Source organism: Homalodisca vitripennis, unplaced genomic scaffold (assembly GCF_021130785.1).
Source record: "Homalodisca vitripennis isolate AUS2020 unplaced genomic scaffold, UT_GWSS_2.1 ScUCBcl_3027;HRSCAF=8273, whole genome shotgun sequence".
NCBI lineage: Eukaryota > Metazoa > Arthropoda > Insecta > Hemiptera > Cicadellidae > Homalodisca > Homalodisca vitripennis.
The window spans coordinates 1-24179 of record NW_025779148.1 but is presented as its reverse complement, the minus strand read 5'-3'; the positions used below and the strand labels follow the sequence as shown (position 1 = coordinate 24179).

At 36.2% G+C, this 24179-nt stretch overlaps 2 protein-coding genes across 2 annotated transcripts; both read right to left on the bottom strand.

The window, feature by feature from the left end:
• Positions 1-4325: 4325 nt before the first annotated feature.
• Positions 4326-10741, bottom strand: LOC124372375 (zinc finger BED domain-containing protein 4-like). Its single transcript, XM_046830761.1, has 5 exons — positions 9305-10741; positions 8605-9133; positions 8268-8436; positions 6138-6213; positions 4326-4478 (listed from the first exon to the last, which is right to left on the bottom strand). Exons 1-5 carry the CDS (start codon positions 10262-10264, stop codon positions 4326-4328), a joined length of 1887 nt encoding a protein of 628 aa, XP_046686717.1. The 5' UTR covers positions 10265-10741.
• A 3123-nt stretch (positions 10742-13864) lies between these two features.
• On the bottom strand, positions 13865-16172 carry LOC124372376. Its single transcript, XM_046830762.1, has 3 exons — positions 15601-16172; positions 15075-15234; positions 13865-14184 (listed from the first exon to the last, which is right to left on the bottom strand). Exons 1-3 carry the CDS (start codon positions 15769-15771, stop codon positions 13865-13867), a joined length of 651 nt encoding a protein of 216 aa, XP_046686718.1. The 5' UTR covers positions 15772-16172.
• Positions 16173-24179: the final 8007 nt, after the last annotated feature.

The following is a 24179-nucleotide window of genomic DNA, read 5'->3' as shown; positions in this document are numbered from 1 at the left end:
TCACCCCCCACTCCCTGCTCCTCTCAACTTTCCATAGTTGATGAGAATGAAATGGGGGATGACCTTCTGCTTCGATCGGAATTTGAAACAACTCAAGGTACATTTAAACTTAATAAAAATAAAAACAGACAGAAAATTACATACAGTTAAATAAAACATGAACGAATTCAAAATTATCCAGTGGAATATTAATGGTTATCGCGGACATTTGTTGTAAAACATCTTTTACAAAACAAAAAACCTCATGTAATTCGCATCCAAGAGACTAAACTCCACCCAGGATGCCAAACCCCCTTGAGGGGATTTGACATCTTTCGGGAAGATTTCCCTCACGACGGGCATGCCTGTGGTGGCGTTGCTCTATTCGTGGATGAATCCCTAGGTGCCTCTGAGGTGCCCCTCCAATCCAATCTCCAATGTGTTTGTGTGTCAATCCAAGTTCCGTTTAAACTGTATACAGGGTGTTCTGAAAAAAGGTGCCCATAAGTCAGGGCGTGATTCCTCACATCAAAATAAGAAAAAAAGGTCTAATTAACATAGGTCCGAAAATGCTTAGTAACCAAGTTTATACAGGGTGAAAAGATTTCGTCTGAATTTCAGTTTCCCCTGCTGCAACGAAGCCCTAACGGGTATTTGTTGGCTGTTAATTAAGATGTACAATTTAGCGTACTTTATGTAAAATGAACTGAAAATTGAAAATTGAATAAAAACCGTTTCCAGACCTGTAGCTACAGTAATTTTTAAGATATGTGACGAAATACGCGAAACTTGGTCCGAAAAACAAGTTACATTTAGGTTTGAAGCAGATTTACTATGTTAAATGTACAATAAACACAAAATATTTTTTTACGGTACTTGTAGAAAATTTAATTTCGAAGAGAAAGATGTAAAATAAGTCTATAATAGACAAACGCAAACTTTAAAAAATAATCCTTAATTACATACAAAACGCATGAAAAATAGACATAAATCTGTTAAGCTCTCTACAAATGTAAATATTGAAATTAAAACAGCTGTTTTATTAAAATATTTGATTTGAGAAAAGAAACAAAAATACTTTCTATTTAAAAACATATGTTTTAACAATGTAACCATTGTTTTTTTTTTTTTATAATAATTTAAAATAAACATTACAAGCAGCTATTTTTCCATTGCTCATTAAGTGCGTGTGTTGATCTGTACTTTAATACAAGTTAGTGCGAGTGCCGTTGAAGTTAATTTTTGATTAGCTAATAATATCTTATTCATCATGGCAGGTAATATGAATAATTATGTACACTAATGGTGAAATGGCAGACCATGCATTTAATGTACGGTCTTGCACATTGCAACAGTCGTCAGGCTAGACGACTCTATCAGGAAACATTTTCCTCATAGACAGTTAACCGACTCATAAAATGTTTTCTTCGCTTCCATTCATAGAAGGCTAAGCGAGACGGGAACCTTTAAATCTGGGAAAGTTGGTAGATCAGGACGGCCACGTACAACGTTGTACAGCTGAATTGGAGGAGGGGCGTGTTGGACGAAATAGAGAATCATCCTGGAAGAAGTACTAGAGAACTAGCCTTGGATTTCGGTGTTAGTAATTCAATTGTCTGGAAGATTTTACACGAGCAGCAGTTGCATTCTTATCACTATCAAAGGGTCCAGGCTCTTTTGCCTCGAGATTACTTTTCTTACGTGTTCAGCTATGCTAATGGCTTATCCGAAGTTGCAGTAAATCCACAATTTTTTAAATTACATTATCTTTACGATGAAGCAAAATTTTCAAGAATGGCTATTCTTAACAACCCACAATACTCACATGTGGGCAATTGAAAATCCACGTGCTATTTCAGAGAACCGTCACCAATATCAGTTTTCTATATAAACGTATGGGCTGTATCTGGGTGATAAAATTTTTTATTAGTTTTTTACCTGATACGCTCAATGGTGAAAAATTATTTACATTTCTTGACGACTAATCTGAATGAGTTACTCGGAGATGTGCCACTATACACACGCAACAACATGTGGTTCATGCAGGATGGTAGCTCAGCTCATTACACATTACAAGTAAGAGAATTTTTTAAATGAAGCATATCCAAACAGATGGGATTGGTCGAGGAGCCCCAGTAACATGGCCTGCAAGGTCACCTGACCTCAATTCCTCTAGACTTTTTCTTATGGGGACATTTAAAGACGCTTGTCTACGACTCGGCCTGTGGATACCATAGAAGAGTTGCGAATAAGGATTGTTAACGGGATTCAAAGGATACGTGAGACAACCTGGGATCTTCGAAAGAGTTCGGCAGTCTATGAGAAGACGGCCTGGATGCTTGTATTTTTGAATGAGGGGAAATATTTTGAAACATCTACTGTGACGTGGTTAGTTTTTTAGGACAAGTGTAACTTTTTTGTTGAATGATAATTCAGATAACTTTTTTATGTATGATAATGTATGATTGTTAAAAATATTTACTTGATAAAAAAATAATAGTAACTCATTTAATTTGTTTTAATAAAAACAGCTGTTTTAATTTCAATATTACATTTGTAGAGAGCTTAACAGATTTTGATCTATTTTTCATGCGTTTTGTATGTAATTAAGGATTATTTTTTAAAGTTTGCGTTTGTCTTTTATAGACTTATTTTTACATTTTTCTCTTCGAAATTAATTTTCTACAAGTACCGTGAAAAAATTTTTTTGTGTTTTATTGTACATTTAACATAGTAAATCTGCTTCAAACCTAAATGTAACTTGTTTTTCGGGGATCAAGTTTCGCGTATTTCGTCACATATCTTAAAAATTACTGTATAGCTAACAGGTCTGGAAACTGTTTTATTCAATTTTTCAGTTCATTTTACATAAAGTACGCTAAATTGTACATCTTAATTAACAGTCACAAATGGCCCGTAGGGCTTCGTTGCAGCAGGGGAACTGAAATTCAGACGAAATCTTTCACCCTGTATAACTTGGTAACTAAGCATTTTCGGACCTATGTTAATTAGACACTTTTTTTCTTATTTTGATGTGAGGAATCACGCCCTGACTTATGGGCCACACCTTTTTTTTCAGAACACCCTGGTATATGTACCGTCTACTCTCCACCAATCCCAGTCACCCTCTGTCAAGGTGATCTCGAGGCACTGATCGGCCAGTTACCAAAGCCTTTTCTTCTCCTAGGCGACTTCAATGCCCACCATTCCAGTTGGGGGTCAGACCATTCCACACCAAGGGGAAACTTGGTCGCAAGAGTCCTCGGAGATCACAATATCTTTGTCCTTAATGACGGATCCCCAACTTACCTGTGTCCTAGGACGGGAGGTCGGTCTGCTATAGATTTATCTATATGCAGTCCAGAACTTGCTCATAGATTCGATTGGGAGGTCCTCTCCGATACATTCGGGAGTGATCACTTCCCAATTCAGATCAAAATACCTGATTCTTCGTTGAATATCACTAGAAGACCAAAATGGATCCTCGACAAAGGTGACTGGGATAAATTCCAAAAACAATTTACATTACTAGATATAAATACCCCATTGGACATAAATACTGTAGTAGAACTTTTTACAAACTCAGCTCAGGATAGCATTCCAAAGACATCACCCGAACCAAGACGAAAAAATGTTCCTTGGTGGACAGAGGAATGTTCGAGAGCATCTGCGAAGATTTAACAAACGCCCAACCCAAGAAAATCTTGAAAGCTACCGGTTCCATAGGGCAAAAACGCGACGAGTCTTCAGAAATTCCCGAAGAACCTCATGGCAAAATTTCGTGACCACAATATCTCGAACAACTCCTAAGGCCGAAGTATGGAGAAGGTTAAGGTCGGTATGCGGCAAACCCCAACCTTTGCCAATTTTGGAACTCAAGTCGGGCGGAGACGTTGTGACTGATCCCCGGGATGTTGTCAACCTATTGGCCTCCTCCATATCGGAGGTTTCAAAAAGTTCGTCTTACTGTCCTGAGTTTTTCAGATATAAGCAATATTCTGATCAAACAGACATACTACTCAACAATCCAAATCCATGTCCCTTAAATATAAGTTTTTCGATGCAGGAGTTGGACTCCGCACTGTCATGTACTTCCAACTCTGCTCCTGGTCCGGATGACGTGCACTATGCCATGCTTAGACATTTACCCTCAGAGGGTAAGGGGGCCCTCTTAGCGCTCTACAATAGAGTGTTTGAGGAAAAAAACTTTCCCGCTAGCATGGCGTAAATCCCACGTCATCCCCTTATACAAACCGGGACAGGACAAACTATCTCCGTCTAGCTACCGGCCCATCTCGCTTACCAGCTGCCTTTCTAAGGTGTTGGAGCGGATGGTAAACCGTAGGTTAATCTGGTTCCTCGAAAAGAACAATCTCCTTTCGAGAGAGCAATGCGGCTTTCGCCAAGGACGATCGACGTTGGACCTCATGGTTTCCCTTGAGACAACCATACGTGACGCATTCCTTGAGCGAAAGCAAGTAGTCGCTGTCTTTTTTGACCTGGAAAAGGCATATGACACAGCGTGGCGGAGAGGCATCATTAACACTTTCCAGGCATGAGGAGTGAGTGGTAATATGCTGGCTTTCATTCAGGGGTTCATGTCTGACCGTACATTTCAGGTTAGACTAGGGACAAACCTATCCAGCACAACCAATCTGGAGAACGGGGTACCACAGGGAAGCGTTTTGAGCTGCACGTTATTCGCCGTCGCCATAAACGGCATAACGGCTTGTGTCTGCCGTCCTGTACGCTGTTCTCTGTTTGTGGACGACTTCGCCGTTTACGTCTCTGCAAGAAGACTTGCTACTGCGGAGCGTTCCCTACAGCTAACCATAAAGCGACTGGAGGAATGGAGTATGCGGACGGGATTTTCGTTCTCTACTTCCAAAACCCAATGTATAACATTCTCCAGACTAAGAAACTATTTAGAACCGTCACTTGAACAGATCCCGAATAACATCAAGTCGGAATGTGAGATTCTTGGGTCTTACATTTGATTCCCGACTTACATGGATCCCTCACTTAAAATCCCTCAAGGCAAAATGTTTTCAAAGGCTAAATATGCTTCGAGTTCTTACTGGGACCAAGTGGGGCTCATGGGCTGCTGGGTGTGCTCATGAGCTTCCTCCTTTTACTGCTATGGTAACAGGGTCAGACCTAAAGCCAATGGTGAAGGAGAAGTTAAGACGAGTTTGGGGTGACTCTTAGTCTCGGACGGTGTGCAACAAACTGAGAGCCATAAAACACACAGTAGCTCCCTGGGGGACAGCCATCCGCGAGAACCGCAGAGAGGAAGTAGTGTTGTGTTGGTTGCGAATCGGTCACACGCTGCTGACTCACGGGTACCTCATGAGCCGCGGGAATCCCCGGAGTGTGCGCGTTGTGGAGTGGCTCTGAGTGTCGAGCATATTTTGGTCGAATGCCGTGATTATGCAATGCTAAGACGATCTTGTCAACTCACAGCAAGTCTATTCGATCTGTTGGGGGATGACGAATCAGTCATTGTAAAACTTTTTTAATTCTTAAGAAGAACGAGTCTTATCTCAAAGATTTGATCTGAGCGAGTACCTGTTAAGTTATATAAACTTGTCCTTCTATTTATTTGTTATTGTTATTTGTGGGGGTGGGTCCCTTTACAACCTTACCTTCACTAACTCACCTGGTTTTAGCATTAGATTGTTGTTATATTTATTATCGTTATTATTTACCTGACATATTTTAACTATTGGGCCCCTTTACAGCCTCTCGGTTATTTTTGTTATTTAGTTTTAGTCCTCTGTTCACTGCTGTTGTTTATCTTATTGTCTTAATGTGATAATTTTCTTTGACACAGCGATCCGCTGTCTATTCTTTGTACTGATAACGTGACACCATATTTTAAAGTGTAGGTGTCCGTTAACGCTACGGGCATTGATAACCTCCGTGTTTTATGCCCTTATAAATAATAATAAAAAAATAAAATAAAAAACGAGCCATTGCCAAAAAACACAATATGTCAACTAAATTTATTTCAAAATAGAAGTAAACCCATATTTACACTTATAAATCTACTGCACCATTCATACGATACCTAAAAAATTATAACTACTTTACAACAGCAAAAAAACTAAAACAACAACTAATCGGTACAGTTGAAAAAGAATAACGGTAAATATTACGACTGGGTAGTTCACGGCGGCGGCGGTGACACTGACCTTGGCCATAGTGGACGGAAGATTAGCTGGCAGGACAGGTCTGCCAACATCGATGTGGGAAAAATGTAGCGAAATAACTGGGGCGCTTCATAGAATTTACGAATGCTTACCGTTCCAGGGTTAAATACTTTTATTACTCTTCGTCTCTCACCTAGAGGCACGTTTTCAAAAAAATTTGAGCCTAGTACACCTACAATCCTCACTAGTAACATAACTATTAACTCTTATTTTTTCATTAGATCGCTCGTACGGCCATGCTTTCCTCTTTTCTGAGTTGTTTTTGATGTAACTTCGTCCGAATCTCCAATAGCACTGAACTCACACTCCGAATCACTATTCATCACACCACGTTGTTACTTCAAAGAACACCACTAACCACTAACATAGATTCAACTGGTAAACAACAGCACAAAGAGTCGTGTGGCGCGACGGGACAGGTGCATAGCAACGTGACTCATTGGCCTCCCCACTATACAAACTGGGCCCTGAGCGTTTTTCCCCACTGCGCGCTATGACTGAAAGCGTTTTCCCCCCTTAGTGCCATTAGTTTTTTTTATAAATTACTGTATATCGGTAGCGTTTTTTATCCCTTTTGTTTTGCGGGGTCAATAGAGACGGAATTGAACTACAATAATGCATAAAAACCTGAATTTCCAAATTTTTGGACTAAAGGGGTTTTTCCCCCTGACTCTTCAATTGGAAAACTGTCGTACGAAATTATTACAAAAAGAGTGTTATAGGTCACAGATAGCCATGAAAGGGAACTGAATCATCTCCTCGAGAGATCCAGTGAATTTTCAGTGACATCAATGGTGTGCCCCAACAGCATTTTCAATTACATTGTAGACCACGGTTATTTATATCGTATATTCAAAGTTAAATAACGCGCATTTTTTACCCTTGTATGCCCGAGAACAGTTAAACCATTGGAGCTAGCTCGGATCTGACGAAAAATCGTTAGTCAGGAATTAAGTGAACTACAAAAAACGTTGCTCTATCTTCCATGGTTAAGTAATAAAACGCTAGAATAATTGACATTCCAGAGATTTTTTCACTTAAAATAATTTTTCTAGCCCGATAGCGGGCGAACGGTTGGTCGTATCTTAAATCTGATTGACCCGAAAATTAGCAAATAACGTGATCTACAAAAAAGGTCTAGGGACTTTTTGCTCTATCTCCATCGGTTAAACGACAAAACGTACTTAAAGTGAAATTTTTGATTCACTGTGTGTAGTAGATAGAGCCTGGTGAGTTCTGTACGGTACGTAACATCGTACCTTACGCTGTGTCAAACACCGTTTCAATAATTATAATTATTTTTCTGATTATTCTTTTCTGATTTTTAAAGCGTGATAGTTGTTGAACGATTCATAATTAGTGATGGAAATTACGGTTACTTTGACGTAATAGGTTCCAACGTTACGTGACGGAGCCGTAATAGGTTCCAGTAGCCTATTATTTTTGTCACCTATTACGGGACAGCTCCGGCTCCGCCTGGCGCTGTGGCTCCGCTCGCGCTCGGCCGGTCTGTCACTGTCACCATATTATTTAATGGTGACAGTTACGTTACAGCCGTAGCTCTCGTAACTTCAGCAAACACCCGTCACCGCAAACACTGATAATTCAACTTAATTTTTGAAATTAACAGGTTAGAGTTGCAATACTAAAACATATTATTATTCGTAATTCTAAATTGCTTATGAACTAGTGTGTCATTTAAAATTTACTTAAGTTAAGTTACTATTAAGTCTTAAACCAGGGCTATAAAGTTGATAAGCCAATACCTTTTAGAATGTAATTTATGAGATACAACGTATTGAAAAAATATACAAAGTATATTACAACTACAATATGCAAGTAAAAATATACAACTAAAAAAACTTGTACTAAAAATATGTCGGCATTATAAAACAACAGCTCTTAACACAGTTTGCCTGACATATAATAAGAAAACTAAACTAAGAACAACTAAAAAAACTTATTGCACTAAATATCTGTTAGCATTTAAAAACAACAGTTGTTCACATCGTTTCCCTGATAATCTGGTACGTCGTTCTGTAATTATGTATCCTGCTTTTGAGAATAATCTCTCACAGGGGACCGATGTTGCCACTGCACAAAAATGTTTTTTTTACAACTTGTGACAACAGAGGGTAAAAAACTTCATTTTGTTTCCACCACAGTAGTGGGTTTTCTGAGCGTCCGATGCATTCCTCGTCTAAATAACGGTTCATTTCAACAATTGCAGCAGATGTCTTTGAACCTGAAAATACAATGAATTATTGTAAGTGGATAATAAAGTGTTTTAACACGTAATTGAATATGACAGCAGATGCCTTTAACCCTGAAAATACAATTATTTTAAGTGGATAATAAAGTGTTTTTTAAACCCAATTTAATATGGTTTACAGATTAATATATTTTAACGTACCTGACGGTTTCTTGGATGCTATCATCTTATCAAGGTCTGCCCAGATAGAAAACTTTGCCTGTTTTGTAAGAGGCTGATTTCCATCGTCTTTTTCCTGACTTCCACTGACAGACGTCACAGAAGTGCTTGTCTTCTTGCTCCATATGGCTGACATGAGCTCAGTGCAGTAGGTTTTTATGGATCCAGCTGATTTTTCATCTGAAAATACTGCAAGCTTGAAACGTGGATCTAACAACGTCGCCAAAGCTATAGTCTTGCTGTTTTCAATGTTAGAAAATCTGGTTTTTAGTCCTTTGAGCAATTCATCAACTACACGTTTGGAGACTTCGCTTAGGGTTTCTTTTCTCATTTTATTGCAGACAGAAACTAGTCCATTGATAAATCCAATCACTTGGCTAGCTGTAAGGTAATTTTCCCCAGAGATATTTCTGGTTACTTCTTCAAATGGTTCCAGAACCATTACCAATTCGGAGCAAGTCTTCCATTCATCTTCGGTGAGCACTGGAATTTCTTTATTGATTAAAAGCCACTGTCGTTTTAACAGCATCCTTCAACTCTGAAATTCTTTGCAACATATAAAATGTTGAGTTCCATCTTGTAGCTACTTGTAGAACTAGTTTTTTTGGGTTCCAGTCCCAAATTTTTCTGTACTTCCCTTAGCTTCTCTGTAGCACTAGTGCTTCTTTTTAAAATGAGAAACTATAGCTTTTATGCGATCTGTTAAGCTCTGACAAACCTTCAATGCATCCTGCAAAATTAAATTAATTGTATGGGCGAAACATCCGAAGTGTTTTAGTTTTAGTTCATTAGTTATAGCCCCTACAATATTACTGGCATTGTCAGAGACAATGATCATGATTTTGCCTTCAAGGTGAAATTTTTTTACAATTTTGTCTATTTCTACCGCCAAGTTTACACTTGTATGAGAAGATCTGATGACAGAACACTCAAGTAAAATTGATTTTAATTCAAAATCGTTAGAAATGTGGTGGGAAGTTAGAGCCATATAACTCTCTGTGTTTGAAGAGGTCCAAGTGTCAGTTGTCAAAGTAACATTTGATACTGTTAGCATTTCTTGTCGAACAGCATTCAAACACATCTCATATTCTGCTGGTATCATAGAAGATGAAATGGTTTTTCTGTTTGGCAGAACATAGTTTGGATTTAGACCATTGACGAACTTTTTAAAACCTTCGTCCTCTACTACTGAAAAGGGTTGGTAATCTTGAACAAACACATTTAAGAGGAGCTTGTCTAGTTTCTTCTTTTGGGTTTCACTAATTTTTTTCTGCTGAGGTATGAAGGACCTAATGCTTGGTTGGTTATTTGGTACAATATTACACATTGAACTATTAGTGGCAATGTTGTCAGAATTTACATTCTGCATGGCAATGTTGGTGTTCGATGTAGTCCTGTTTAAAGTAGAGGCCAAAGAAGGAACAGCAAGGGGTTCAACCACATTTGATACCGGTAAGTGTTTCCCTCCTGGCGGTGGCAAAGCAACAGTGGTATGTTTTCTTTCTAAATGCTTTCTAAGGTTAGAAACTGTAGTTTTAAAACTTGCCAATTGACCACATAAATCGCACCTAGCAATTTTACTTACGGGATCCGTAGTTGTGAAGTAAGACCACAAATAACTAGTCTTCTGTTTTCTGTTCATTTTGTTTCACACACCAGTCACACAAAATTAAAGATATTAACTACAAAAACTGAGTGAAACTATTAAACACAATTTTATTAATGTATAAAACTAGTGGAAAAAGTCCAAAACACTACTATTAAACTATTAATACGGTTAGAACTGTCAATAACCAACTTGAAATGCACAAACACGATAGTAGCCCTCAGAGTCAGAACGCAAGTGCATTGAAGTTTTCGTGTCATAACACGACACGAATGGTCTGTGAATCACGTGTGAATGACGTGACAAAACTCAAATATAGTGACAGCGGTAACGTAACGAATCCAGTGTCAGTGACACACCGTTCGTTCCGTATTACTCGTAGTTTTTGTAATAGGGTGATGGGTAGAAGTGACAGATCCAGACTGTTTCTCAGATAGCCGTTTACTAAGTAACTGTTATGTTTACGTGACAAAAATAATAGGGTGTTTGTTGTAACCTATTACAACGGTGACGGCTACTACTACGTGGTAATAGTGTTATTAAATCCTATTACGTTCTGTAACGACCATCACTATTCATAATAGCCTTAATATATTCTCAGAACCTCTTATTAAATAAAGTGATCTGCGACAGTCGGGTAGTAGATAGGGACAGAGTAAATTACATATCTTGTATGTTCACAACTTGAATCCATTTTTTACTATGCAGACTTTTCGTAAATAATTAATACCGATCGAAATAGTGGTTATAGGTAATATCTGAGAGCAAATCGTTCAAAATAAATTATATATTGTACTAAAAAAATTGAAGTTTTTAGTATCACCTAGGTGCTCTCAAGTGGTATAATAAAACGAAAATTTGTAAAAACTGGTAATATATTTGTTTTGTAAATCAGCACTTTTTACATCTAATTGTTGTTTAGTATAGAATTTTTACTGCGAATTCGAGGTTGGCGTTGTATCCGTCGATCATCTACAATATCTTGACTTGCATAGAAAGGTTTGTAAAAGGCCTTCGCGTCAGAAGGTATCAAATTCATTATCGATTTGATGTTTTTATTTTTAACACTGATAATGGTCTATCATTTGGCCAGAGTTCTGGTAAAGGCCCCTGAAACATGTCCTCGGGGGAGTTTTGCCTGCCTACAGTTTTCTTTCTAATTGATACCTCTCGATGCTGTGCCTCGTCGAAATTACTTTTGAAAAAGAATGAAAGAGGGTCACTTTTACGTACATCAATCTCTCTAAAACTGAACCAGTTAATTTTTGTTTTCTCCGTATCTTCTTTTCTATTTGTTACACCCTTCTCCAGGTCATCAGTAGAAAGGAACTCATTCTTTTTCATCTTGGTGACGATGAAAGGATTTTTTTCTTCTACATGTACGCATAACACCAATGTAGTCATCATCTGTGTACACTCTCTGTTGGGTTTTTAAATCTGTACCTCAGAACCAGACTAGCGCAACTCACATGTCACTAATTTTACAGGAGAGCACAAAACTTGTAAGAACATATGTTTCTTTACTGTAACAATTCTATGGCTTGGACTTTTTATGAATTATTATGTTTTTTATGTTTTTAGAGGTGAATTATTCATGACTTTGGTTTAATAATTTTTTTGAAATTTTTTAATAGCTTGGTAAGGGACTTACGCTGTTATGGTTCAAAATAAAAAACACATATATTTAAGATACGCTTTTATTTTTATATACATCTAAATTAATAATACTTATTTATTAATGTGTTTACATAAGTAAGGTTAAGTCAAAAATTAAAACATGAAATTCATTGGTAGATGATAAATATTTTTTTTAAATAACTCAACTGACGTTGAATCTTCATCTGGAAAGTCTCCCGCATCCTCTCCATGGGGCAGGAGTTGAAAGTAAGCTTTATACTCATTAGGTACCCATTGTAAAATTGTCATGAGATCTCTGTATTTCTGTGAGCTGATTGGCTTTTTGCTCTGTCTTAGCTGAGGGATGGTTGTAGGCATTGTAACTTCTTGATTTCTCAGAGATCGTCTGGTTAGGTCAACTTCTTTGAACGTGTCATTTTTAAAATTAATTTTGTAAAAAAGAACACCCACTTTGTCAGATCTAAGTTGCAACCACACAGTTGCAGATATCAAAAAGGGTTCACCATCAGTGTTTTTCTTTCTTGCTACGAAAGCAGATTTTCTGCCTTTCACAATGGCCATGCAATCTAGAAAATCTTCTAAATTCATTCTCTTAACTTCAAAGGGGTCTTTCTTCTTACAGGAAGCAATAAAATTTGCCCAATCATTACATGTATATATTGTGTTGCCAGAAAATATGTTTCTTGGCTCTTTCAATTATACTGTGTTGGCCATCTACTTCCATATGTGTGTGACCTGGAAGCAAAAATTTGTGATTTATCTGTCTCAAGTTTGGACTAGTTTTCAATAACCATATATACATTAAAATCATGTTCATGTTACGGTTTTGTCCGCTACAGTTGTCTGTCCAGACGGTTAATTTCTCAATTCCGCTTTCAATAATATCTCTACTTGCCCAAGCATAAAAACAAGAGGCCATTTCACTTCCACCTCTACCCCCTGTTACTTCATCCCATAGCATGCACCAGGTCTTATTGTTTGCAGGATCATGAATCGTGTAATTTAGTGTCCAAAGTTTCCTTAGGTAAAAGCTTTGTGAATTTGTAAGATTAGGTGTAGGGAGACATTTTTGAAGGTCAGCCATTACTACTTTGCTTTTGTGATCTTCTTTTCCATGAAGTTTGTCTTCCCTTTTCAAACGATATCTGGACGCAGCCTCATCTAAATGCTCTTGGTGTCTCCTGCTAATCTCTTCCAATTCTTCTGAATTTTGTTTATTCTTCAATCTACATTCAAATTCATCACACACATCGCATGTGTCATTGTCTGGTAACTTGAATGCCATGTTAAAGACCTCATTAAACACTTTGCTAAACAACCACTTCTTTGCAGGATTAACTTGTTTTTCTCTACACTCTTCAACATACAGTCCATACATTTTGTTAATGTTGAGGTGATTGCCCAAATATTTCCTGCTTGTACGTTCTCTGCTGTAATGGCTTTGATACGCTGGATATTTTGAAATATGAGATTTAATTCCATCTATTATTTTCATTCTTAATTTTTGTTCCAGGTACATGTTTACCTCTTTGGTCAGGCTCAACCATTCCTGTCTTGCTTGTTTTCTGTTGTGATATTCGCATAAACATCTCAGAGATAGCCAGAATGTTTAGGAAAAATGTTTTGCAGACTATTTCTTCACAACTATTTATTTGAAAACTAAATTTATTACTTTGAGCCCGGTTTCCCTTTGAGCCATCTTTCTTCCTGGACCTAGCGACAGGCTTGCTGCTTATACAGGAAACAACAAACTGACGTTTAGAATCCCAGTCTCTGTCTTCTCTCCAAAAATCTGAAAATATACCTTCTCTCTGATCTTTGGTAAAGCGCTGATAGCACTTGAGACGGCAAGTAGATTTGCAAGGAGATTTCAGAGATCTTGCTTTAATCTCTGCTCCCTTAGCACTAAGATAGTTTTTTCCACTAACTCTTAGCTGTTTCCTCACACATTTTTTCCATTTGTTTTCATTCCTCACCCTCTTCTTTCCTTTTTTTACATTAGGATTGGTTTTTGTTTGCTTCTTCCTCCGTGTCCGAATCAGTGTAAGGAACCAGTAGAATTTTGTATTGAGCTATCTTTTGTCTCCTCCTCACATAAGAAGTACTGTCACTTGAAACCTTTGAAGCAACTCTAGGAATACTCACTATAGACTCATCAGTAGATAGTTCTGACTCTGAGTTGAAACGAGGACAGTATGTGCTATCAATATCAGTGTCATCTACGTTAGATGACAAAACAGAAGTTCCTGGTGATGGGATATCTGCATTACCAGAGACAGCCAATTCTTGAAGACTATCCTCTTCTTCAGCAACTAGGCCTGAAAAATATGAAATTGTGAATTATCGGTTATAAATGTGGTATTATAAATTTAAAACTTGATTAACACAACCGCTGAAGATCATAATTAAAGTATATATAATTAGAAGTGTTTAAGCATCACATTTTTAGGTCCAGTATGAACTAATGTATGAAAGCCTTGGTAGAATCATTTGTAAATTAGTATGACAAAACATTTGTTTTATTGAAATTTTATTCACATTTTGTACAACATAAAAATTTGTCTCTACAAAAAGAAGGCCGAATGTCAAACTTGAGATTAAAATTGCAATATCAAGCATGGTAAACTACATATTTTTAGCAGTTTGCAATCATCAAAGCAGCTTTAAAAAATATGAATTAGTTGTATATGGCACCAAAAATTAAGATAAATATATACGTATGAATGTACTTGTAACACACTTAATCTGTAAGAACGAAAAACACTCACTTCATGGGTAAGCTTAAGTATACAAATAGCTATTATTTGTGTAGTATGACAAAAAACAAGTCTACTATAATTTACAAAACTTTCCCATCATGGTGAATGGTTTTATAGGGCTGCAATATAATAAATGACCATCAGTCGATTAACAGTATATCGACTATTCATATAATCGTAGTATCGATATTCGTGATTATCTACCACAACCAAAATATCCTACCGGTAATTACATCATAGTTATTTCAATTCACAGTCTAATTCAGCTGTAATATCTAAAATAATAACAGATGACAATGTTATTAATTTTAAATATTTATAATTCGAATGTTTATGTACTCAATAGTTTCGATATTGACTATCGATATACTGGTATTCGACGGGTGGTCGCTTATTATACTGCAGTCTTTTATAGTAGTGAGTTTAAAACATTCTTGATGAACACTTACCTTGCGATGAAAAGGAGATATCATATGACTGAAAATCCTGGTTGGTAATACCATCATTCCAAACAATATTTTCATCAGTAGCGAATTCTTTATTACTTTCTGATTCGACTTCCATTATATATTCATTTTCATTGTTGAGAAGAACAAACGGATCAACTGCCTGCAAAATATAAATTTATTGTATTTTTACGACCTTCAGTGAAAATAGGCTAATAGTATAATTATTGTTGTGGTATGCTTATAATTTAATTTTGTACGGATAGGCTCAGCCACTTGAAAGTAACTCACACCAGTATTGTAAACAGATTTATCAATCTATACCAATTTGATTACCAATAAGTGTTTTAAAACCCTATAAGTGGTAGGGATGAAGTTGCTGGAGAGTTTTTAACAAGTTTTGGGACCCAGAGGTTTAACAAAAGAATAATACCAGTTGTTAGAAAAAAATGAGGGCTAAGAGTTATAACAGTAAAAAAATTGGTTTGCAACACAAGTAATTGTATAAGTATATTTTAACCAGGCTTACCTGTAATGATGTCAATGAGGGTGCAGGATTTGTGTCCATCGAAGACAAGCTTAAGACGTTTGTTTCATTGTTTTCTTTAGTAGTTTGTTCTGGTAATAATAGTAATTGCTGAGAATTATTTACATTGTCCTCCAAAGCTAATTGTAAAATAAGTTTCGCTCTGCTGCTCATGTTGATGAAACTATAAGTTTAGGTTAGGGCATCAATTCATGTAAATTTCACATTCGACCAATCAGCTGAGACATGCACAACTACTCTAGAAAATAAAACAGCTGTTTGTATCAACCATTCTAGCAACAATAAAGTTGAGCCAGAGTAGCGTAACTCCCCAGCTGGAGTTACGCTCTGTACTTTTTAAATTTTTGTGAGGACCATAACATATTAAGTGACCTTACGCTGTTCTGGTTCTTACATCCCTTTGGAATTAAGCTATTTCAAACACTCCTATTTCCTGCTAGGTTTTTTTTTTAAGGAGTTACATTGTTATGGCTTTATAAAGCAGAAAAAAATATATACAGAATGCTCAAAACCAGAATATCGAAAAATTTGGAGTTACGCTAGTGTGGTTCTGACGTACAGAAATAAGACTCTATGTCTCCTAGAGATGTGCCAAACTGCTGTTTCAAATAAGCAGCTTGTCATCATTAAGCAGCTTACTAAAAGCAGTTACCCTTAGCAATACTCATACTGGCACATTGTTTCTGTTTACCTGTTGTTGACTGCTTATTGCTTAACCAAATTTAAACCTGCTTTTCATTAAATTATAAGATCCAAAAGTTATACATAAATATCAAGTAATTACAGCAAATACTACAAAAACAAGGTTAACAATTAGTTAAAAATGGTGAAATAAATTGATTTTTACCTTTTTTATATAGTAGTTTAATTCAAAGTTTAAAGTATAGCGTACATAGAAACAAAACAGAAAGTATTATTTTTTCCTTAAGTACAATTCAAAAAAAAAGAATCAATAAAATTAGAATGTATACCTTAAGAGCGAAGATTTAATTGGGGTATTCATATAAAACACTTGTTCAAAATTAGTTAGGATTACTTACTCGTTGTGCAGGTTAAAACACTGTGTAAGTAAATATTATGTGAAAGTAAGATAAATATGAAAATAAAATGTATACTAGTTGTATATAGGTTTAAAAGTGATCATTAAAATATTGTGTTCCTAAATTTGTATACAGTGTATGTGTACCATATAAATGTTGTTTTCAAATAACCTAACTTAAATGACGAAAAAGTTACCTAAGTAAACTTTGTAAAATGTTTAATGGCTAACAAAGTCTTAAATCTTAGATCTACTTAGTGTATTTTCTTCTTACAACTACATACAATTTACAAAAGGATAAATAAAATTATTAGGTATACGCTTGGAATGAAGATTAAAATAAGACCTTCATATAAAACATTTGTTCAAAGTTACCTACTATTACATACTCTTTGTGTAGGTTAAAATACATAGGTTTAAAAGTAATAATTAAATATTAAGTGCTCATAAAAAAACGTTATATATGTGTACCACATAAATGTGTTTATACTCATATAACCTAACTTAAATGACAAGAGTAAAAAGTAACTTAAGTTTACGTAACAACTTTGGTAATCTGTTTAATTGCTAACAGTCTTAAATCTTAGATCTATTTAATGTGTTTTCTATTAAGATTCAAGAAAACTGATTCTCGGACCTTTGAAGGCTTCAATCTTGATCTTCGTTCACTTGTAAGGAGTCCAGTTTTAGAAAACTCACGCTCACAAGGTACCGATGTAGCGACCATACAGAACCGTTTTCTAACTATTTTTGCTAAAGTTGGGTAGATGTGATGATTTTCGGCCAACCATTTTAGAGGATCCTCTTTTCTTCGCAGAGCAGATTCTTGTAAATATCTTTGAATTTCTATAATTGCACTGCTCGTTGCATTTGTGGATGGCTGTTAATCTTTTTTGAAAGGTCGTCAAAGAGAAACCAAACATAAAATTGTTGTTTCTTTGCTTCGTCTTCATTTGTTTCTTTACCTTCTTCATTTTGTGGTTGTTGAAGGGTTTGTTTGGTTGCATTGAATTCTTGAACTGCTAAATTAGTCACTGTTTTTTTTTTGTTTTTTTTTTTACTAGTTTGCTTGACTCTGTGCTGAAGGAAATGAATTTAAATCTCGGATCCAAAACTTTACCAATTGAAGCATGTCTGTGTCGCTCTATATTGTTGAACCTTGTAGTAAGTCCCTCTTGCAGTTTTGTTACAATACCCTAAACATTTTCATGAAAAGGCTTATTTTTTCAGTAAGTCACATACATGAAGTAACCCGTTTGTTTAAAACAATCATTTGGCTGGCTGTCATGTACCCCCTTTCCACTCATCTTCATAGTGACATCTTGAAAAGGTTGTAAGACTGTAGATAACTGGGGGCAAATATTCCACTCCTCACTTGACAAACTTAAATCTTCTCTCTCAGAAATAGCTAAAGAGGATTTAACAGCATCCTTTAACAAAATTAATCTTTCAACCATGAAGTAGGTTGCATTCCACCTCGTAGGTACATCTTGTATCAGTTTTGAAGGATTGGAAACGCCTGAGTCTTTTTGAAAACTTTTGTAATTTTTTCTGAAGCTAAATTACTCCTTTTAAAAAATGAGACAATGGGTGAAGTGAATAAAAACCTAGCATTTGCTAAGTCTAAGAGATTTTTAAGCTACTGCTTGGTTTTGGTGTGAATAAAAAGCTAGCAGTTGCTAGGGGGTAGGAGTTGCTAGGATTTTTTCCGGAAACCTAGCACTTGCTTACAATACCGAGTGAATAAAACACAACTTCTCAATTTAAAAAGCTAGCAACTGCTAGGCTTTTGTTAAGTCAGCACCGAGGCATGCTAGCTTTTTACTTAGTTGTTTGTTGGACATCAGCCATGGCGGAGTTTATGCAAGTTCGACAGCATAAACATTATGGTGCTCGACGAGAGATAAATAAGTGTAAGGAACTGTTAAGGTTTGAGTCCGAAAGTATTGATTTTTTAGCCGCGGAGTTTTTGAATGAAACTGACACTCGTGGCGGTGGACTTTCTCCAAGGAAACAAATGGAGGTTTTCTTACGTTTCGTAGCCGATCCTGGTTTTCAGTCTGGCATAGCCGAGGACGTTGGCGTTCACAGAACTACAGCATGCAAAACTGTAAGCTATGTTATGGATAAGATTATTGATAGAGCTAATTTTTGGATACATTTTCCAGCAACAGTCGAAGAAATTAATGAAGCAAAAATTCAATGGCAGAGAAATTTCCGTTTACCAACTGTGATCGGGGCGCTAGATTGCACTCACGTACAAATTAAAAAGCCTAATCTGCATGGGGACGAATATGTAAATAGAAAAGGGTGTATTACAATAAATGTACAGGGTACATGTGACGCTCTTGAAAGATTTACTAGCATAAGTGGCAGAGTGGCCAGGGAGTGTGCATGACGCACGAATTTGGCGCAGAAGTCCAGTTAGGGAGATCATGTCACGTTTTGATGGTAGAGTATGTCTTCTTGGCGATTCCGGGTACGGAATATCACCATGGTTAATAACCCCTTTCAAACCACCAACAAATGAAGCAGAAAGGCGGTTTAATTTGTGTCATTCTAGGGAAAGAGTTGTGATCGAAAGGTGTTTTGGACAGATAAAAAGAAGATTTCCGATACTGGGGTAACTGTGTTCGTGTGGCTTCGGAAAAAGTGCCTAAAGTAGTCGTCTGTTGTGCAGTCCTACATAATATTGCCAAATATCTTGGTGATGTTTTATGATGACAATTTTGAGATCAATGGTGACGATGAAATTGAAGAAATAGACGTACAACATGAGAATCCAGGAACTACTGGTCGAGGTGCTGACAAGCGAAGAGAAATGATGTTGTTTGTAAATCAATAAAGTGAGTATTTACTCGAATTACCCATGTCTTGTGACCGTTTTACAAAATACACAAATGGGAAAAAGTTGGGCCAGTTAGCTGGTACTGTTTAATTTTTTTTGGTTTTTTTTTTGTTTTTTTTTTAGGGATTAGGGATAAAGGTTGAGTGGTATATTTATTTATTATTTCGATAACAATTTACTACTTAGCTAGGAAATATTAATTTATAAGTTTAGGTAAACATGAAAATCTTCATTATCAGTTTGAGAAGCAACATCTTGAGAAGGAACTTTTCTTCTCATTTTCAAGTTTATTTTTTTCTCTTTTCAGTTTCAATTTGTTCAACTGCATTTGCTGCAGCAAAACAATCCGTTGAAGTTGAGGTATAGAGAGGTCCTTTGTTTTCATCACTTTCATAGGCCATAACGGTTTTGGCACTTTTTCTCACTTTAGTCACAGTTTTTTTTCCGCCACAAACAGTTTCCTTCATTGCTAAGGTTCTCGTCGTCGGACTGCTCAACTTCAGCTAGGGTTTTCGTTCGCTGATGTTGTAGGATTGCTTGATGTTCCAATAGAAATACTCCCTGGTACTTTAGAAAATACAGGGTTGTTTCCTTGACTTAAAAAATCATGAAATTCGGTTTCCCATGATTTCATCTTTATTGGCTTGTTCCCAGTTTGTTTTTTGTCTGTTTTTATTTTGATATTCGACTTCATATTACTCAACAGCTTATTTAGTTTGAACAACTGTTACAACTTTCCCTGTAGCTGATGAGTAATCCTCACTGACAATTTTCCAGGCATCTTTTTTGGCCTTAACAGCAGATGGAGTTTTGCATTTTTCAATTATTACTGGGTGTTGAGTCACCAGTTTGACAAACAAAGCCCTGTCTAAATATTTATCGTCACCAACATCTTCGTCGCTGGATGACATGACTGCTGTGATGGTAACTAATTTCCAATCAAACAGTCGAACAGTCGAAATAATTATCCTGAACACAAAGCGAACTACAAGCGAACTGACTAGTGAGTAGTGACAAGAGACAAGACTGCATCGAAAACGGAGCGGCGCGGCGCGGCGCTGCGGCGGAAGGAGAGAGGAGGGGGGAACAAGTCACAACATGAAACCTAGTTGTTGCTAGGCTTAGCAAGTGCTATGCCTAGCAGTTTGCTCAAGTTTTTCCGGTTACTTCTTAAACTAGGGTAGATGTTTCTACCTAGACCTAGCATTTGTTTATTCACTCCGATTTGAGGAAGAGCTAGGACTAGGGGCTAGGTGCTAACCAGTAGATTCTAGGTTTTATTCACTCCACCCAATATTGTCTCCCCTTTCTCAATTACTGTCTGAGCAGATTTCAAAGCATCTTTTTACGATAAGATTTAAGGTATGTGCGTAACATGCAAAATGTTTCCAGTTGAGGTTTTCTATAGCTGCATTAATAATGTCTGCTACTATTGTGACATTGGATGCATTGTCCACTAACTAGAACGGTTACTTTGTCAGTTATATTATAGCTGTCAGTAATGTTTTTTTATTTCATCAGCTAATCTTACTCCAGTGTGTGAGCCTTCAATTTGAAGGCAGTCCAAACAGAAATGTTTTCCATTTTAAAACTTTTCATTAATGAAATGACATGTTACGGTTAAGTACGATTCGTTCGCACATGAGGACCAGCAGTCCCGTTGTCAAACAAACAGAAACAGCTTTTTTGAACGCTTGTATGTATCGCATAGCATTCCTACATTCTTGAAAAGCAGCAGGTAAAAGATTTTTTGAAAGCACCTTTCTGCTAGGAATGATATAATTTGGATTCAAAGCATTCACAAATTCTTTAAATCCACTGTCTTCTACAATTGATAGTTGTTGAAAGTCTCTAGTTACTAAATTTAACAAAAGATTATCCAACTTTTGTTTATAATTTTACATTGATTTTTCTTGGGATAAATGAAGCAATACTGGCCTGTTTTGGTTTACATTTTACCACCTCAGAAGCAGGAATGGAAGTTTGCAGTTTTTTTGGATGGTCCTGCAGTATTTTCCATATCAACTTGTTGCATTTTTATTGGTTTTGGGAAGTGTCTTTAGTTCGCCGCAAAGGTTCTTGTTCAACTTTTATGTCAATGTTGTGCTTTGTTAATAAGTGCACTTTGAAGTTTGTGATTGTTGTTTTGGATGGACAATTTCAAGTCCACACAGATCACACCGGCGCAATTTTGCTTTCCGAACTTGATACGGTAAAATAAGCCCATAATGGACTAGTTTTTAAACGTTTACTTTGATTCATTTTAATAAACGCACTGGAAATGGAATGGGAATCACAACACTTATAAAAAGTAGACAACTACACCAGTACTGAACTGAACAAGACAAGAAGGACAAAGGTTTCCTACCCTACAGTCTGCAACATTGTAGAGACAGGTCATAACACGAAAGGGAGACAGCTGAGCAGTGAGTTCACATTTGCCGCGACAGATCACAGCAGACAGCAACTTATAAGACTTAAGACTAACTGCTGCTGCTGCTATGGCCAACCTGCTTATCTGTGGACTGTGACTGCTGTGCGGCGTTAAACTGCTGCCGAAAAAGCAGGCATTCTCAAACATCTGTTTAGTAGCTAAAACTGCTTACCTTCATTAATAGTAGTACCTACAAGGTAGTAGAAACCTACATTAAATTCCGTACAAAGTATTTTCCGGAACATTGTAACCTTCACCCTGAGTTGCATATTTTGTTGGGTAGCATTATAAATGCTATGAAGCTTTTTAATTGAATAAATCACTATATCAATGATACTCTTTTGGATTTTCTGCGATTATAGTGGCTTTCAGTGCCTTTTTAAGTTGCCCAATAAACTTACGAACAGCTTTCTTTTTTACCTAAATACCTTTGACTGACTCTGTCACCTACCTCTGTTGTCTTCTAAATCCTTTGTTATTTTTTAGTTTTGAAATGATACTTCGTACTCTTTCAGTTTTAAATTGCGTAAGGCGCAAAAAAAACTGTTTGCATTACATTGACACTTTTGCCTCCAGATGCAAGAGGAAAGCGGTAGGTTACCGATGTAGACTTAGGTTTTGATTTAGCTTGAGGTAGGCCTAGGCTTAAGCAAGCCTCTCGAGATCTCCGGGGCGTTGTACATTTTTAGTTATGTTTTTTAGTTAGCTTATGAACCTACCTATATATTTGATAAATAAGTTAAAAGTGACTCAAAATTATTTCATGCGTATTATATTAAGTAGAAGCAAAAGAGATAGCGTCTTTCCACTATATGTGCAATTGAAAGTCTTGCCTATAGAACATCTATACGTATACAAAGTTTTGAGAATATTTTATACTAGAAGCGGAAATTTAGGTACAAGTGATTTGACGTATAAAACTAGAATTATGTGAAAGTAGAATCTTCAGGTTACCATAAAGTTAATAAAGAACTCTATAGACAGTCCATTCAATACGTAGGCCCAAAATTATTTAATCAAATGACTGATGAAATCAAGATCGAGTAATAACTTAAAACAATTCTGCTCCTTACTAAAATCCTGGCTATTTACAAAACCTGATATTGCTTTTTTAACGAGTGTATTAATTTAAGTTTTATGCAACAACCTATTACATTGTTTACAATCATTATTACATAATTTTTGTCATAGTAAGTGTGTACGTGTGAATGTATGTTTTGGAGTGTGGATGTTCTATAGTATGCATGTAAGTGTACGTATGTGATTTTTTAGATATTCATATGTAGTTTTATGTGATACATTAATTTAATTTTCCATTATTTCGATATATTTGTTTATACATTTTTTGTAATATATATTTATGATTGTGGTACATAAGGTTGTATATTTGTAATTTGTATTTTGTTCATGGCTTGTTTTTTTTATTCTTTACATTGTCTAATTAGTTCCTAGTCACTCTATATTGTATAAACGTCGGCTATATGTATTTATTTTGGTTGTAGTTTTTCTGTAGTCTTGTGCAGACGTCGCGGAGGGCAGTCTGTTGACATTTTAGTTTTTTTTATGTGAGAGCAAGCTGTAAACTGTTTATTTTGTGTATTGTGCATCTGTTACACTGAACCAGCTACTTGTTTTTGGTCAGTGACTTCCTAAGTTTTTTCATTTATTTTGTAAACATGAATGTAAATGTTGGAAAATAAATATTTATTTATTATTTATTTATTTATATTGATCTTTGTATAGTTTTTTCAGGTTTTGAGTACATTTTTCTGAATGTCAAAGCATCTCTATGACGTACATCAGAACACTTATACACGTTACTCTTGTGATTGCAGCCTATGAAAACACAACCACCAGAAGGAAGCAGCATATCACTTTCTTTGAGTAGTTGTCGCTTTGGTTTTTTTTTTTTCTTTTTCTTCAATCGATACTCGAGTTCTCTAATAAACACACTTATTTTCACTACCATTATTTTCAATTGAATTCTTTCTTGCAAAATTGCAATATTGTGCAACACAGTAAAACCTCAAACAAACATAACATCACAATAAATTCAGTCAGCTGGAAGCAGACACAGGTCATGTGACTCCAATTCCTGCTTCTCATTGGACAAACAGCTGATGTGGGGTTTTGCTATTTCCAGGACAGATTATTTGTGGGGTTATGCTTTTGACAGCAATTTCTTCAATTGTTTTTAAAATGGATGTATGGGGTGTTTACTACTACCTTCAGCATATTAA

Bases quoted from the DNA above. Each gene is read 5' to 3' on its own strand.
- LOC124372375 (XM_046830761.1), bottom strand. From the start codon at position 10,264: ATGAACAGAAAACAGAAGACTAGTTATTTGTGGTCTTACTTCACAACT. The intron at 8,437-8,604 runs GTACGTTAAAAT...TTGTATTTTCAG, and splicing joins AGCATCCAAGAAACCGTCAG to GTTCAAAGACATCTGCTGCA. The intron at 4,479-6,137 runs GTAATATTTACC...TGCCTTTTCCAG, and splicing joins CCGCCGTGAACTACCCAGTC to GTCAAAAAAGACAGCGACTA.
- LOC124372376 (XM_046830762.1), bottom strand. From the start codon at position 15,771: ATGAGCAGCAGAGCGAAACTTATTTTACAATTAGCTTTGGAGGACAAT. The intron at 15,235-15,600 runs GTAAGCCTGGTT...TATATTTTGCAG, and splicing joins CCTCATTGACATCATTACAG to GCAGTTGATCCGTTTGTTCT. The intron at 14,185-15,074 runs GTAAGTGTTCAT...CATATTTTTCAG, and splicing joins TATCTCCTTTTCATCGCAAG to GCCTAGTTGCTGAAGAAGAG.